This window comes from Musa acuminata, unplaced genomic scaffold, assembly GCF_036884655.1.
Source record: "Musa acuminata AAA Group cultivar baxijiao unplaced genomic scaffold, Cavendish_Baxijiao_AAA HiC_scaffold_1134, whole genome shotgun sequence".
Lineage (NCBI taxonomy): Eukaryota > Viridiplantae > Streptophyta > Magnoliopsida > Zingiberales > Musaceae > Musa > Musa acuminata.
In genome coordinates this window covers 110,010-125,978 of record NW_027021346.1, presented here as the reverse complement: position 1 = coordinate 125,978, position 15,969 = coordinate 110,010, and the positions used below count along the sequence as shown (strand labels likewise).

General features: G+C 41.5%; 1 protein-coding gene, 1 non-coding gene and 1 pseudogene across 2 annotated transcripts; all 3 read left to right on the top strand.

The window, feature by feature from the left end:
• Nucleotides 1–1,062: 1,062 nt before the first annotated feature.
• On the top strand, nt 1,063–9,775 carry LOC103974377 (uncharacterized). The gene is made up of 5 exons (XM_065178533.1): nt 1,063–1,376; nt 1,459–1,622; nt 8,601–9,282; nt 9,357–9,451; nt 9,542–9,775. The coding sequence occupies exons 1-5, from the start codon at nt 1,101–1,103 to the stop codon at nt 9,654–9,656; spliced, it is 1,332 nt and encodes a 443-aa protein (XP_065034605.1). The 5' UTR covers nt 1,063–1,100; the 3' UTR covers nt 9,657–9,775.
• LOC135668541 (uncharacterized) lies at nt 3,310–5,882 on the top strand (annotated as a pseudogene).
• A 947-nt stretch (nt 9,776–10,722) lies between the features above and the next one.
• Nucleotides 10,723–10,878, top strand: LOC135668542 (5.8S ribosomal RNA). The gene has a single exon (XR_010511011.1). It is a non-coding gene; the product is annotated as a 5.8S ribosomal RNA (ribosomal RNA).
• The last annotated feature ends 5,091 nt before the right edge of the window (nt 10,879–15,969 follow it).

Genomic DNA, 15,969 nt, shown 5'->3' with positions numbered 1-15,969 from the left:
ACTTTTCAATCCGAAAAATTATTCTAGCAATTATAACTTTAGTATCGGCTTTCTTTCAAATGTATTCTGCATTACCCTAGTATCATTTCTTCCTTCTTCCTACATTTTTATTTCCTTTTTCCTTCTTCTCCCACACATACAGCCGCCAACTCCTCTTCCTTTGGTCTCTCTTCTCCTTTCTTCCATTCTCCTTCTCCCTCACAGTCGCAGCCATAGCTGCAACCCTTTCTTCCCTCTCCTTCCTCCTCTGCTTTCTCCTTGCTCCTTCTTCCCCTTTCTCTCTCTCTCCCTTTCCCTTCTTCCACGGTTGCAGCTGCTCGTGCGAAAGGTAGAGGAGCGCAGTCGCTTGCTCTCCCCTATTCCCCTTTTCTTCTTCCTCTCATTCTTTCTCTCCCATAGTCGTAGTCGCAACCACAACCCCATTCCTCTCCTTCCTTCCTTTCTCTTCTTCTCCTCCAACCACAGCCTCAACCGCAACCTCTTCTTCTTCCCCTTCTCTTTTTCGTCTCCTTCTCTTTTGTCTTTCTTCCCTTCTCTTCTTCTCCTCCACCACCATCCCTCCTCTATTTTCCTCATGTGAGAAGCAGAGGTGCATGGAAGGCAATAGAATAAAAATCATCATTTTAAATTTATATTTTAACTTTTATATTTATAAATAAGTCCTCGGAGACATAAAAATCACATTAATCTCTTTAAACTTCACATATCTAATCTAAAAATAATCAAAATTGATATATCTTTAATGCATCAATCATATCATGACAACTGAACATTTTATGACATATAAAAATAATCTTTTCACGCTGTCTAACGCATTTTATGGACGAATAACTCAAAGTTTTTGTTTTTCGAAAATTCGGTCACATAACATTACCATAAAACAGCAACTTTTCTCCAGCTGATACTATGCCTAATTCGTACTCCCGCTGCCATTTGTCAGCGATCTGTTAGTTTCTTATAGTAAAAGAAAATGACGTCACCGCCATGTATCAGTCGTCTCTTCGGTTCTCGCCATTGCCTTTTGTCAGTGGACTCTTCCGTTCTTAAAGCATAAGATGACGACGTCTCGAACAGTACCGTCATTGCCTGAGGAAGTGGGAATGGGAGACGGCGAAGAAGGCGTGGTGGTGCTGCAGCTGCCGGTAAAAGACCCCACCTTCGACCTGGCCAACGCGGTATGCAACCACGGCCTGTTCATGATGGCCCCCAATGGCTGGGACCCGGACACAGCATCCCTCCGCCGCCCCCTACACCTCTCCTCTTCTTCCGCGTCTCTCTGTGTCCGCGTCTCCCAACCCTCTCCTCATCCCGACCACCTCCTGGTTTCCGTATATTGCACTACCTTCCTCTCGTCGCAAGATCAAGACGCCATCCTCGTACTTTTTTCTCCATAGTCTTGTGTTTTCTTTAGGTGATCTATGACGATAAGCTGGTAACGTAAGTTGTTTCCGGTTGCAGTCACAAGTTCGGAGGATGCTAAGGATGTCAAACGAGAATGACAGGATGATCAAGGAGTTCCATACGATTCACGCGGCTGCAAAGGAGAGGGGTTTTGGGCGCATATTCCGTTCCCCGACCCTCTTTGAGGACATGGTCAAGTGCATTCTGCTCTGTAACTGCCGGTAAGTTGTCCTCCGTTTACTCTCTAGTTAGAGCTCAGTTTTGTGCTTGTTTTAGGTTTTCATTCTTTTGTTATCTAGGAGATCCAGTTATGACTACTTATGAAGTTTATGTAGAGTCACTCTGTTATTAAGCAAGAGAAAAGTAGCTTTTCGTTAGGATTCCTTAATTTTAGGAGTCCTTAATTTTAGAGATCTGATATTAATCTTTATTTTTCCTATTTAGTTTTTCCTAGTTATGGTAAGACTTTGTTAGGATTCTTTTAATATAGCAAATTAAGAATTGCTATTTTTATTTTTTAGGACTCCTAGTCCTAGTTGATTAGGGATTAAATAACCCTATAAATATGTAATGCCTTTGGTTGTTCGTTGATCCTCTCGAAGCGATCAAAAGGAGGTTGATCCCCTTGAAGCGATCAAATCCCTATCTATTATCTTAGATAAAGCCCTAGGGTTTTATCATATGGTATTAGAGCGGCGTTCCTCGATAGTGTGTCCTCAGCATTTCCTCGACGGTGTGTCCTTGGCATTCCCTTAATCTCCTCTCTAATGCTGCCACAGGCCCCGACACTCATACCGCTAACAGCGACTTCACCTTTAATGCCAAGTAAGCAGTGCTCATACTCTTGACCTGAAATAAAAAACAAAACTTATGAATTACATATCTACAATCATACGCAATGACTACTGACAATTCTATGAAAGCTAAGTTTGAAACCTTAGAAACAAAAATTGAGAGTAGGTTGTAAGAAACTCTTAATGATTTCAAAAAGAGTTTGCTTGAAAGTTTTAGCAAAATTCAATAAGATGGAAGTTCGACTTCTACAAGTAAACAACATGATCGCCCTGAATTCACAGGAAGAGATTACCAAGAGCATGATAATAGCTATCCTCGCATGAAAGTAGAATTTTCTAGATGGGAAGATGGAGATTCGACCAGTTGGATTTTTAGAGTAGAGAAATTTTGTTGCTTTCATAAAACTTCAGAAGATTCTAAAGTAGAAATAGCTTTAATCCAACTAGATAGGGATGCTATTTAATGGTATGATTGGTATGAAACATGTCATAGAGTTTCCTCATCGGAGCAGTTTAAGAAAGGGCTTCTTGTTCATTTTGACCATCTAAATATGAGAATATTGATGTGCAATTTGTTAAAATTCACTAGACTTCTACTGTGTAAGAGTATAAAGTCGATTTGAACGACTATCAAATCGGACTAAAAATTGGTCTAAATGACAATTGGTGTGAACATTTATTGAAGGTCTTAATTTAGACATTCATTGTGAAGTTAAGGCTCGTCAACCTTGCACTATGATAGTTGCAATTTCGTTTGCACGACTGCATGAAAAAAAAAATTAACCTGGAAAATCGTCGAACTATAAGTGATAATAAACAGGTGACTAGTAAGTCAACTACTCCAACCATTCCTAATCAGAATCCTAATACTAGAAGATTGATCGAAGAGGAACTCAAAAAATGATCAGCAAAGAGTGTGTGTTGACAATGTGATGAAAAGTGGAGTAAGGAGCATCGATGCAAGCAAGGAAAACTTTTGATGATTGAACCAATTGAGGAGGAACCAAAGATTGAAGCTATAGACTATGATCATAAAGGTACTGATAACGATGAGATTATTGAACCTATCACACATATTGGTCATACATTAGCTAGCTATTTTGATCCTTGAACTATGAAAGTTGAAGGGCTTTTGAAACGTCAGTCTGTTACTGTTTTGATTGATATTGGTAGCACCAACAATTTTATGGATAACAAGATTGCTGTGTAATTGGCCTATCGCATTGAATGTTGTGATAAATTCGAGATAAAGGTTATTCCTGTCCGAAAATATGCTAAAATTAAAGATCACTCGTTAATCTTGTCTGACCCTGATGATTCAAATATAACTATACAACTTGTTGGTTGTATGGTGGTAGTTGTTTCTTTATCAAATTTATCTTCATGAAAGTGGTGATGAGGGTAATAATGGCGACATGACGCGCCACGACGTCAGCCACGCCTGGACGACACTCTGCCCAAAGAAGGCAATAATGTCGACGCGATGTGCGCTGACGTCACCTGCTCTTAGACAATGACTTCATCGTTGTCTGACCCAACACGCTTGGCCGAGGCAGAGGAGAACGACGACCGAGGCACGCCCATGCCCTGTGGCAATTTGGTTCTTCACGCAACGCCAACACAAAGTCAGACGCTACCAGCCTGCCCCCTGCAAGCGGGCAGCTCAGGAAGCAGTATGCTTCCCTATAAATACCCTATCGTTCATTAGAAAGGAGGGGGGGAAAAAGAAAAAAAGAGACCAAGATAGACGAAAAACTCCACTCCGCATCTGCTAACTTGATCGTCAGAGGGGTCGGGCCGAGCGCCTCGAACCGACCTTCGTGCAGGTGCAGAGGACCAAGGTCCCCAGCGGACGCGCAGGCGAGGAGTTCCTGCCCAGAAGTGAGCGCCTCGACCCGACCTTCGTGCAGGTGCAGAGGACCAAGGTCCCCAGCGGACGCGCAGGCGAGGAGTTCGTGCCCAGAAGTGACGGCTACACCGTCCTGATCGGACACCGCACCCGACCTCCCCGGCGGGCTCGAGGAGCGCCGTACAAGATCCCCGCCCATTCGGACCCGGACCAAGCCGTGTTGGCCCCGAGGCCATGACATAAAGTTGTTTACACTAACAAGTGGGATAAAGGGTATCCCATTAAATTGGAAAGCAATGAATCAAAGATTTATAAGGGGAGTAAAACATGTTTCTTATACTTTGACACTTCTTGGGAGAAGGAATCCTGGTGCAAAGCACTCCTTCTTGCTTCCTGCCCTGATAAGGGAAAATGGAATTTGTTCTCCCAGTTTTACGAAGACTTCCAAGGCTATCTATCATTCTTAAATATTGAATATCCTTCTTTTCTGAAGCCATCAATAGTTTTTACCAAGACTACAGACAAAACAAGTAGCATTGATGGAGCTTCAAGAATTCACCTTTTTTTTAAAAAACCTACAAAGAAGGCTACAAAGAGTGGATTCATAAATTCTGTTGAAAATGAGGCTTGTCTAATTTTGTAAATTCATCATTAGGCTATGGTGAAAGGAAGATTGTTGAGAAGTTGCGTTCATCAAATTCTGTATCTTCAAGTGATGGATTCATAAAAAGCTCATCCGAAGACAAATCCTCAAGTAATTCCATGCAAGATATGACACAACCTGTACCACCAACTTCTACTCATTTTGGTAACAAAAGTATGTTCCTGCCATTCTTGATTCAACTGCTGACGAAAAGTTTATCAATGATGAGGGTACACTTTGTTGGAATTTCTTGTTTTCAAGGCTATTTTTTGATGTGAAAAAAGGTAGTGAGATCAATAATCTCATAAAAGCACGCATCTAAAGGACATTGTCAAATATGACGACACCAAGTTATATTGGTGAAATCACATGTACTGGCTTAGATCTTGGTAACCTTCCACCTTATGTTCATAGAATAACAGTTTTCTCTATGGACTTGAATGAAATGTGGTCTATGGAAGTTGATATTGAATACTTTGGTGGTATAATATTGGACATAGAGACAAGACTAGAAGTCCGTGAACCTGAATTGCAAAAAGACATAATAAAAACAAGTTTGGAATCAACTGGTGAGGTGAATTCTGATTTTCTTAAGGGCATTGAGCATTATGGAAATCAGTTGAAATCCTCAAGCAATTCGGCTGTTGGAATGGATAACAGAAATGAAGTGGGTAAAGCAGATGGCCTTAGAAACTCAAAGAGCACCAGTTGGACTTCAAGTTACGTGTCTAGATGGAAGGCTATCCTACATTCTCTCGCTGATCAAGTTTCACAAGTACCACTTTCTTTGGCAATACGAGTTGCTTCGCTTCGTGGGACATTGTGCTTACATATTAAGCCGTCGCCTTCTGATCAATTGTGGTTTGGCTTCAACAATGCTGGAATTACATTGGAATTTGGACTCATCAGTTGGGGATCGAAAAATAACTAGCAGCCATATTGCTTTGCTTTTCGGCAATCAGATTAAGGCTGCAATTTGGGATAGTTTGGTGCTTCCTAACTATGAAAGCATATGTATCTCGTGGTTGTTAGCAGAAAAGGATGATTGGATCCCAAGGAAGTTGCATCATTCATATGGATTAACAATGATAGTATGGACATGGCAGGCCCCGAGCTCACAGTGCCCCAAGATAGGGATAAGATTATTCAACTTCTAAGAGATAATCTCTTGGGGATAAGATTATTCAACTTCTAAGAGAGAATCTCGCAGTCTCACAAGCTAGAATGAAGCAACAAGCTGATGAGTATCGTAGTGAGCGAGAATTTACAATAAGTGATTGGGTTTTTTTTCGACTTTAGCTTTACAAGCAAACCTTTATAAAGGTTCAGACTTCTATGAAGCTATCTCCTCGTTTCTTTGGGCCTTATAAGGTGTTGGAACGCATTAGCCCAGTTGCTTATGACTTGGACTTGCCAACAAGCTCTAAGATACATCTAGTTTTTCATGTTTCTTGCCTTAAAAAGGAAGTTAGGTGAGGCTGATGTGGTGCAACACCATTTGCTGGATATTTCTTCTGCTGGTGAGGTTTAAATCCTATTTCAAGCCGTACTCGATCAACATGTCATGATGCGTCATATATATCTTGTCATTGAGGTGCTTGTTCAGTGGGCCAACTTACGAATTGAAGATGCCACTTGGGAGTCTTACAAAGTATTGGAGGAGAAGTTTCGAGAATTTATTGCTGCTCTGTTTTGAAGAGACGGGAAATGTTAGGATTCCTTAATTTTAGGGATTTGATATTAATATTTATTTTTCCTATTTAGATTTTCCTAGTTATGGTAGGAGTTTGTTAGGATTCCTTTGATATAGCAAATTAAGAATTGCTATTTTTATTTTTTAGGACTCCTATTCCTAGTTGACTAGGGATTAAATAACCCTATAAATATATGATTTCTTTGGCTATTCTTCTTAAGCAATCAAATAACTCAAAGCCTTTGGCCAACCTGGAGGTTGATCCCCTTGAAGCGATCAAATCCCTATCTATTCCTTTAGATAAAGCCCTATTTCATGTGCAATAGCAGCAGCAAAAAAAAAAATCAATGGGGAAACAAAAGGAACTGTGTGTACATTTGCAGATGCTAGATCTGCTTAATTGTTACATGTAAAGCAAAACGCTACACAATGCCAAGTAAACAATTAGAGTACACGTGCATAGGCTGTAGAAAAGTCAGCCGATGCTTTATGAGACATAAAAATGGTGCTTATCCTGAGATCAGGAAGAAGAGAAGAAGTCATCGTGACATCATTGTGCTGATAAAACATATTAGCAAATGACTAGAGCTACTTTGATGAGGAATATTACAATTGTTTGTATTTTGGCATATGCGACTAGTTTTAATAATTTAGGAGAATATTATATCATTCAAGTTTTTGACTCTGTAAAGATTTTTTTTCCAACTATCCCACATTCTTCACGTTTATGGTTCATCAAACAAGCCTTTTTGAAGATGCTAGATAGCTTAGCTTGTGAAGGTATTAACTTAGCTTGTAAATACTTTGACAGATGACCCCAAGGTCCTGGGATTAAATCCCACCTTCGGCACTTACTTTGCAAAAGAAAAATCTTTTTTCAGAAATTTGATTAAACAAATTGAAGTGAATTTTCTTTTCCTATTGGCAATTAGGTCTTCAACTGCAACATAATTAGGTATGCCTTGTACTATTTAGAGTTGTGAATAAGTAATACTTAGTAGATCAGTTTTGAGGGTACAGTTGCTTAGATTTATCTCCTTTACTGATCTGCACTCTCTATTACAGTTGTCCTTGTTATTCTACATGTATTCAAAATTTGCATGATTGATATACTAAGGGTATTACTGTTGAACCATGATGCAAATACTGACCTATATAAATATGGCCAAGTGACTTAAATGAAACGGGAAAATCAAGTTCTATATCTTCTGATTAGTGAATTTTTCGAGTGGGAGATTCTTTGTAATTAATGTTGAAGTGTGTATTGTTAGTTATAAACCTAGAAGACATGGGATAAAGGACTTAACATTGTTAAAAATCAAAACCTTATTACCATATTGCATTTTCAGCAAATATAATAGTTTTAAAAATATTCTTCCTTACCTGTTAGTGCGAGTTTTCTCATGTCCCTTGAGTTCTGATGCAGTCATCATTTATAACATTCATATTATGCAGTGACTTCTCTCTCAAATTCTGCCATTTTACTCCCTAACTCATATTTCCACTGGCCACTGCCATTTAGTCAATAGTTGACTGGACACTAGACTAATTTGCAATAAGATCCAGCATTATAAAGAAATAGAAAAAAAAGGAAATTTTCTGTCCTGCATCCATTTTTTGTTCTTTCCTGAAAGATCCTTATCTTTACAGCATGGCCCACTAACAATAGACAGTGATTTATCATAATAGATACTACATCTGTGATTTGTAGATACCAAATGACAGTACTTGTTGGATTCCACTGGACTTGCCTCTAACATAAGTAGATTTTCACATGAAAATGGGTTTTACTTCTTGAATTTCAGTGGAAGCATTTCTTTTAGAAAAGAATGATTCAATGGTAGACAAAGAGAAAGTAAGTGTGAATTCTCTGTGAAGCACTAAGGGATGGTTAACTTATCTGAAGAACATTACTGCCTTACAAGTAATGATTTCTCATGTATCTTCATCCACCCTTCTACATATTATTGCCTTGCAAATAATCATTCATCTTGTTTTTAGTTTTGAAAATTTGTATAGATATTGCCTATGTGATCCTTCATGTTTTCTTATGTGACTTCAGATGTTTAACTGTACCATCATCAAGATCATGAAATACATTTGTATAGACAAGGAAAAGGAATACACTAAAATGATCCAATTTTCTTCTGGTCCATATTTTCATTTCCATTCAAAACTTTAAGCTTGGACATAATTATACATGCCTTCCCTATTTATTAGGTGGCCAAGAACTCTGTCAATGGCAAAAGCCCTCTGTGAGCTTCAACTAGAATTGAAGTGTTGCACAATATCCAGAGACTTGTATCCAAAGACACCTCAATTAAGAGATTTCAAAAGAAAACGTCAGAATACCACGGATGTCATTGCCAAATCAGATGACAAATCTCAAGAGAATGGAAGTAATTTGGCACAAAAGGCAATGTCATTTTTCAACCATTCCAATCACTCTAACAATTCTCAAAGGATGGAAACATCCACTGTTGGAGAAACTGATAGTATCTATGATTTTGAGGGACCACCAATTATTAACAAACTGGATGCTTCCAGCCCAGTTTGTCAGTTATCATCAGGAATTTTATGCCTGCCAAATACACAAGGAAATTTTCCTAGTCCTGAAGAACTGGCAAATGTTGATGTCAATTATCTGGCTAGCCGCTGCAAACTTGGGTATCGATCACAGTGGATTGTGTCACTTGCTCAAGACATTGTTGAACACAAGATACAGTTCAGCAAGCTTGAAGAAATTTGTAATGGATCTACGCTTTACAGCTATGATGAACTTGACAAAGAGCTTTCTGGCATACATGGATTTGGTCCTTTTACACGTGCAAATATCCTGATGTGCATGGGATTTTACCACAAGATACCATCTGATTCAGAAACCATAAGGCATTTAAAACAGGTTCGATTTTTCTCGACTTCTGATTTTCAATTGGACAACCATGGAACAATACTGATTTTGAACCATCTTTACAGTTTCATTCAATAAAGAATTGCACGGTTCGTTCTTCGAGGAAGAATTTAGAGGCGATCTATGGGAAATTTGCACCATTCCAATTCTTGGCATATTGGTATACAATTCCTAGCCCTTCTTTTCTTTCTGTGTGCTAAATTTCCATTTGATATAATATCTTTCTGTTCTTCGTTTTGGCTTCAACAAGGTTTGAAATGTGGACTTGCTATGAGGAAATATTTGGGAAGATGACACAAATGCCACCATCTAAATATCAAATAGTTACTGGAATCAATATGAAGGTCTCAGAGATCAAAAAGTAGGATCGACAGTCAGATCTGTTGCATTTTGGTTAATAGTGTACTCGACGTTTTAGTTGAAAATTTTGTGAGTCCGATATTGAAGTGGGTTCTCTTGTTCTTTTTGTTAGTGAATGCTGAAAGGTGCACATTTCTTTTTGGTGATTTCATGGTTTGATGTCACTGAAGATATCATCCTTCAGCTAAAATGGCAATCTAACTCCAACAGTTATTACTGATGCTGTTGAAAGGAAATGTGAAAAAGAATGTTATAAAGCTATTGCTTTAACAATCTGCTATTTACAATGACAAACTGAAATTTGTGTTTCTATTCCCATAACAGTCTCTAATTGACAATGACGATATGCATGGAACCAGCTTGAATGCTGAAAAGGATGCTATTTAAATATTTGAAATGTTTTTATTTGTTCTTTGTTTTTCTGACGGCTGAGGAACCAGAGCAGGTCATATCAGCTTATTCTGGTAGATTGATCTTGTTGGCAAATTTCCCAGCGGGCCTTTACAAAGCATAGGGTGTAGAAAAAGAATTATAGAGGATAATAATAGATCAATTCAAAACTAATAATAACCTACAATATCTGTAATCTCCAAAATATTGGACTCAACCGTCTTGGTTTTACCTCATCTCTCGTCTCGTCTTGAATTCCTAGTAACCGTGTTAACTACGTCCCTGCCCTTTGTACACATCGGCCGTCGCTCCTACCGATTGAATGGTCCGATGAAGTGTTCGGATCGAGGCAACGGGGGCGGTTCGTCGCCCGCGACGTTGCGAGAAGTCCACTGAACCTTATCATTTAGAGGAAGGAGAAGTCGTAACAAGGTCTCCGTAGGTGAACCTGCGGAAGGATCATTGTCGAGACCCACTAATGAGGATGACCGTGAATGCGTCAACGATTGCTCGTCGGGCTCATCCCGACAACACCCCGAATATCGGTCTGCCCTTAGGTGGGATGACCGAGGGGATGAACTACCAACCGCGGCGCGGATAGCGCCAAGGAACACGAACATCAGAGTCGGAGGGCCTCGCTACATGCAGGAGACTACAATTCCGATGGTGACCCCATTGGACGACTCTCGGCAACGGATATCTCGGCTCTCGCATCGATGAAGAACGTAGCGAAATGCGATACCTAGTGTGAATTGCATAATCTCGTGAACCATCGAGTCTTTGAACGCAAGTTGCGCCCGAGGCCATCCGGCTAAGGGCACGCCTGCCTGGGTGTCACGCTTTCGACGTTTCGTCGTTGCCCCCTCGGGGTGGGGGCGAACATGAAGGATGGTCCCCTGTGCTGGAAGGTGCGGTTGGCCAAAGAGCGGGCCGTCAGTGGTTGTCAAACACGACGCGTGGTGGATGCCTTGTGCAAGCAGTACGTCATGCCTTCGGGACCTAAGCGAGGCCTCGAGGACCCAAGTCGTGGTGCGAGTCGATGCCATGGACCGCGACCCTAGGTCAGGTGGGGCTACCTGCTTAAGTTTAAGCATATAAATAAGCGGAGGAGAAGAAACTTATGAGGATTCCCTTAGTAACGATGAGCGAACCGGGATCAGCCCAGCTTGAGAATCAAGCGCCTGCGTCATCTGAATTATAGTCTGGAGAAGCGTCCTCAGCGACGGACCGGGCCCAAGTCCACTTGAAAGGGGCGCTAGGGAGGGTGAGATCCATGTCCGGCTCGGACCCTGTCGCAACATGAGGCGTTGTCAACGAGTCGGGTTGTTTGTGTTGAATCTCATATTTTGATGATGAAACCACTTGATATATGTTTATGATTTAATCTACGTTTGGAGTGACGCAGGTCTACTCGATCAGGATTAGACAGTTAACGCAGGAGGAATTGACGTTGCGCCGGAGGAGATCATGTTAAGATATTGGATGGCAGAAGGCTTCGGACATCGGGCATCGGGCTAAGAGCGAAATTGCGCCAAGGATATCGGGGTTGCGGAGGTCAACCGCCGATTGGGCAATAGGCCGCAAGAGAGGACGATGCGTTGAAGAATCAGACGAAGCGCCAACCAATGACGTGCCGGGCAACAGAATGTCAATTCGCGTTGTAATAATTGCATAGATCGGAGTAGAGTTTTGGCTTGTGTGTGCAGGATTAACTATGATAACGATGAAGACATAAAGCGAAACAAAGTGTCAGAGTTAAGCGTGAAGGATTTGTTGCGAGTTTGAGAGTTCGACTGAAGTCCAAAGGTTCATCGGGAATGCTGCCGGAACTAGCCGAGAATAAGTAGGAAGCGGGCCGAAGGGTTTTTCGGAAGCTCGCCGGAAGGTTCGTTGGAAGTTCACGGAGCTCACCGAGAATGATCGTAGCTTACCGAAGAAGCTCGTCGGAACTCGCCAAGATCAAATCGTGAAGTCTAGGAGCTTGCCGGGAGTCCGTAGAATGGTTTCTGAGAGTTTATCAGAAGACCGCCGGAAGTTCACCGGAAGCTCGCCGGAAGAAGTCTTGACTTACGAACTTTGTAATAGCTTAGGAAATGTCTTTAAATTCGTAGTTAGTACGTTAATTAGGGTTAGGATTAAGTGTTAATCCTGTAACCCAAGTAGGGGCTAATTAGGCCCGAGTTCGAACTGGTTTGGAGCTCAACTAGTGAGCTGAAATAGTGTAGGCGGTGGCACCACCAGATTAGGCAGTGGCACTGCCTAGAACCCAAGAACTGAGTGGTGGCACTACTGGACTGAGCGGTGGCACCGCCCAGAACCCGAGAGGTCGGGCGGTGGCACCGCCACCAACAAGCGGTGGCACCGCCACCGACAAGCTGTCACGGACTTAGCTGGTTTTGCCTAAGTCGTGCGGCACCCTTGCGTGTCCGTCCGCAAAGGTCAGCCTCCCCGAAGCCTCCCATTGTCCCTTAGGACCACCAAAAGAGAGAACGGGTTAGAGAGAATGCCTCAATCGGGATCCACAAGAAAACATCTCCGAAAAACACTTCATAGACAATGCAAATTACAAACAGACTTTACAAGCTCTGAACAGTGGCACAACAAAGGGTAAAATGGTCCATTACAGACCGAAAAGCTCTCGCACGTGTCCACATGACACAACCTTTATTTACAAGCCTAAAGAGGCCACCAACCCAACTAACATGGGACTATTAAGCCTTCGGCCGCCCCTCTACCTGCTATACAAGGCATGAGCATGCCAAACGACACGGACATGTATAAGCATTACATCGAACACCTTGTTTAGAAGTTTGTCCGTGACATTCTCCCCCACTTATTCCTTCGACGTCCTCGTCGAAGCCTTTGTGAACACTGCAACTCTTCGCCTTTGCTGAGTCTTCAATCTTCTGCTCCAGCTGCAATGCGCCTCCTGGCTCCCAGCTGCTCTTCGCTGCTGTTTTTGAGTAGTCGAACCTTTGATCCGCCATGTTGCTTCAACTCACCAATGACTCTGACTCTGGTGTGGGGTTGGCTGAGTTGTGTTGATCCTTGTTGATTCTTGCGGATCCGCCAGATGAAGGAAAAGACCATCCTTACTGCGCCAGTCTCTCAAAGATTCCTCATGCTGCTTGAACTGGTTGGATGCTTGTTGGAGCTTTAACGAGCATCATCTCGTAAACTTCTGAAGTTTCGGGTCCTTCCTCCACAAAATCTGCTCATTGACTCTTCTTTCAGTTAGTTGTCACATCCAAGTAGGTTCGTATCACTTCCGCTTTCGATTGGCATTTCATTGGGAAATGAGGCGGACAATCTACTCTTAGTAGCACTGATCACCGTTGGTGAGGATTTGACAACTATTGTCTTTCATTATCTTCGAAGGGTCTTTGAACTTGTGCAGAGCTCCTCTGCTGGATAGATAAGAGAATTGGGGTACTCGGTTTCGCCCATTCTCTTAAGAGTTGAGAAGGCAAAGGTTACTTGACTTTGCCCGCCTCCTCGAGGTTGTACTTCATGCATCGAGCTGGTTACTGGCCTTCGCCTGGTCTTTGCTCACACTTCTGAAGCACTTGAAGTGTTTGCACTCCTTGCGTTGAGTTAGCTACTGTGATTCACCTTCTCAATGCCATCGAACTTCTGGAATGCGGGAAGTTTTCACCCCAACTTGGAGTAATTCTCTGATAGATAAGGTCGCCTCTGGGATTGTACCGTCTTCTCCATCAACCCTGCCGCCTACTCCACTGAGTAGTAAAGGTACAGCACCGTGTGCTGCTTGCTTCGTTCCTTGGTCGTGCACTCTTGCATGACCCGAAGTCCTTCACTCACGGCTATCTTGATGAGAAACTTGTTGACACCGGTCTTACGAAGTTCCTCGGCCTCTGCTCTTCAGCCTTGTCTCGGTACTTGGAGATTGCCTCTGCATGCTCCACCTCCTCGACCCCTTTCATGACCAAGCGCTCTCCCTCATGAGAGCAAGGGATCAATGTGTTAGGATCGGAGCGGCACTAAGAGGGGGGGGGTGAATTAGTGCAGCGGATTAAAACTTCGATTTTAACAAAATCTTTCGTACGATAAGAACGGAACTTGAAAAGTTTAACTTGAAAGCGTATTCTTAAAATTGCGCAGCAAGGGTAATAAGGAACTAAAGCAGTAAGAAGATTTGCAGTAATGTAAATGACAATAATAAAATGCAAACCAGAGATTACGCCGATTTTTAGAGTGGTTCGGTCAAATGACCTACTCCACTTGCGATGCCCCTCTTCGATGAGGTTCCCACCTTCCACTAGCAAATCTCTTGAAATGGAAGGGTAAACACCCCTCTTACAACCTTTTACAAGCAGCTCAACCTCTTACAAATTTTCAATAAGAAAGAAGGAGGAGAACTCTCTAGCAAATTGAAAACAAGACTTGCTAAGACTTTCTAAGACTTTTCTCTCAATCAAAATGCTTCTCAAAAGTTGTTATCTCAGCTGAGATTAGAGGGGTATTTATAGGCCTCAAGAGGATTAAATTTGGGCTCCAAAATTTGAATTCTCTTTAGGTTCCCGAATGCTGGAGGTGCCACCGCCCAGCCAGGCGGTGCCACCGCCCAGCCAAGGAGGTGTCACCGCCCAGCTCTCGGGTGCTGGGCGGTGCCACCGCCTGGCACTCCGATTTCACTGGTTTGGCTTAAATTTAAGCCCAAACCATATCTGACTTTGGGCCCAGTTGGCCCCTAACCAGGATATAGGATTATATCTTAATCCTAATCCTAATTACAAGTGAACTACATAACAAAAACACATCCTAAGCAAGCTTTCAACCGCGAACATCGAGTCTTGTTTCGGCGAGCTTTCCGACGAGCTTATTCCGACGGACTCCCATCAAGCTCCCGATCTTGTGATGACTTTAACGAGTAGCCGAGCCTTCTCGGTGATCTACGTGAACCTCCGACGATCTCTTCGGCGAACTTCCGAAAATTCCGATAGGTTCCCGATTTCTTCTCGGTTGGTTCCGGCAGCATCTCCGACGATTCTTCGGACTCTTAAACGTCCATCGATCTTAACTCTGGTTCTCTTGCTTTGTGTTTTTTGGTTATCGTAGTTAATCATGTACACTTAACTCAATAATATGGATTAGATCAATTAACCCATCAATTGATTTCATCATCAAAATCCGAGATTCAACAATCTCCCCCTTTTTGACGATGACAATCAATTGATGACGGAGTTAAACATAACTCCCCCTATCTATATGCCATATTATGAGAAGATGAAAACACTTGAATTTCATCCATTGAATTCAAACATAAACCGATAAGTTCTAACCGTAGAGCTTATCGTTATTCTCATTAAGCAATAGTAAATGCGAAACTTCGATGAAAATCATAAGTCAAATGATATAGGACAATTTTTACTACGATAGGAGATAAAGATTTTCAACATGAATTTCATGATATCGATATAAGGCATGCTTTCAATATGATCAATCAATCTTGTGATATTCTCAAGGATTTTGCAAGGCATATAAGACATTCATATCACACAAGCTTTTGCAATTCATATAAGTCATGCTATTAAAATGATACAAGTCATCACTTTTCTCCCCCTTTGTCATCATAAACAAAAAGAGAATGAGACTTGAAGCACATAATTTATCATACAAGGATTTTATCATTGATCATACATCACTCATCTATATTATCATTGATCATACAAAGATTTTATCATTCAAAATTAAGTATGCTAAAATATTTACGCAGAGTTCATCTTAAAGGAAAATTCAGCATTCATCCATATTATCAAATCTCTTCTTTTTATAAATAACAAAAATTGTAGATGTACAAAGAAGAGATTGGGATAAGAAAAAATTTTAAGTAGTAACTCCAATAAGTCAAGATCATAATTCGAATACAAATCCATTCAAATTCAATTCGTCAACTTGAAACTCATA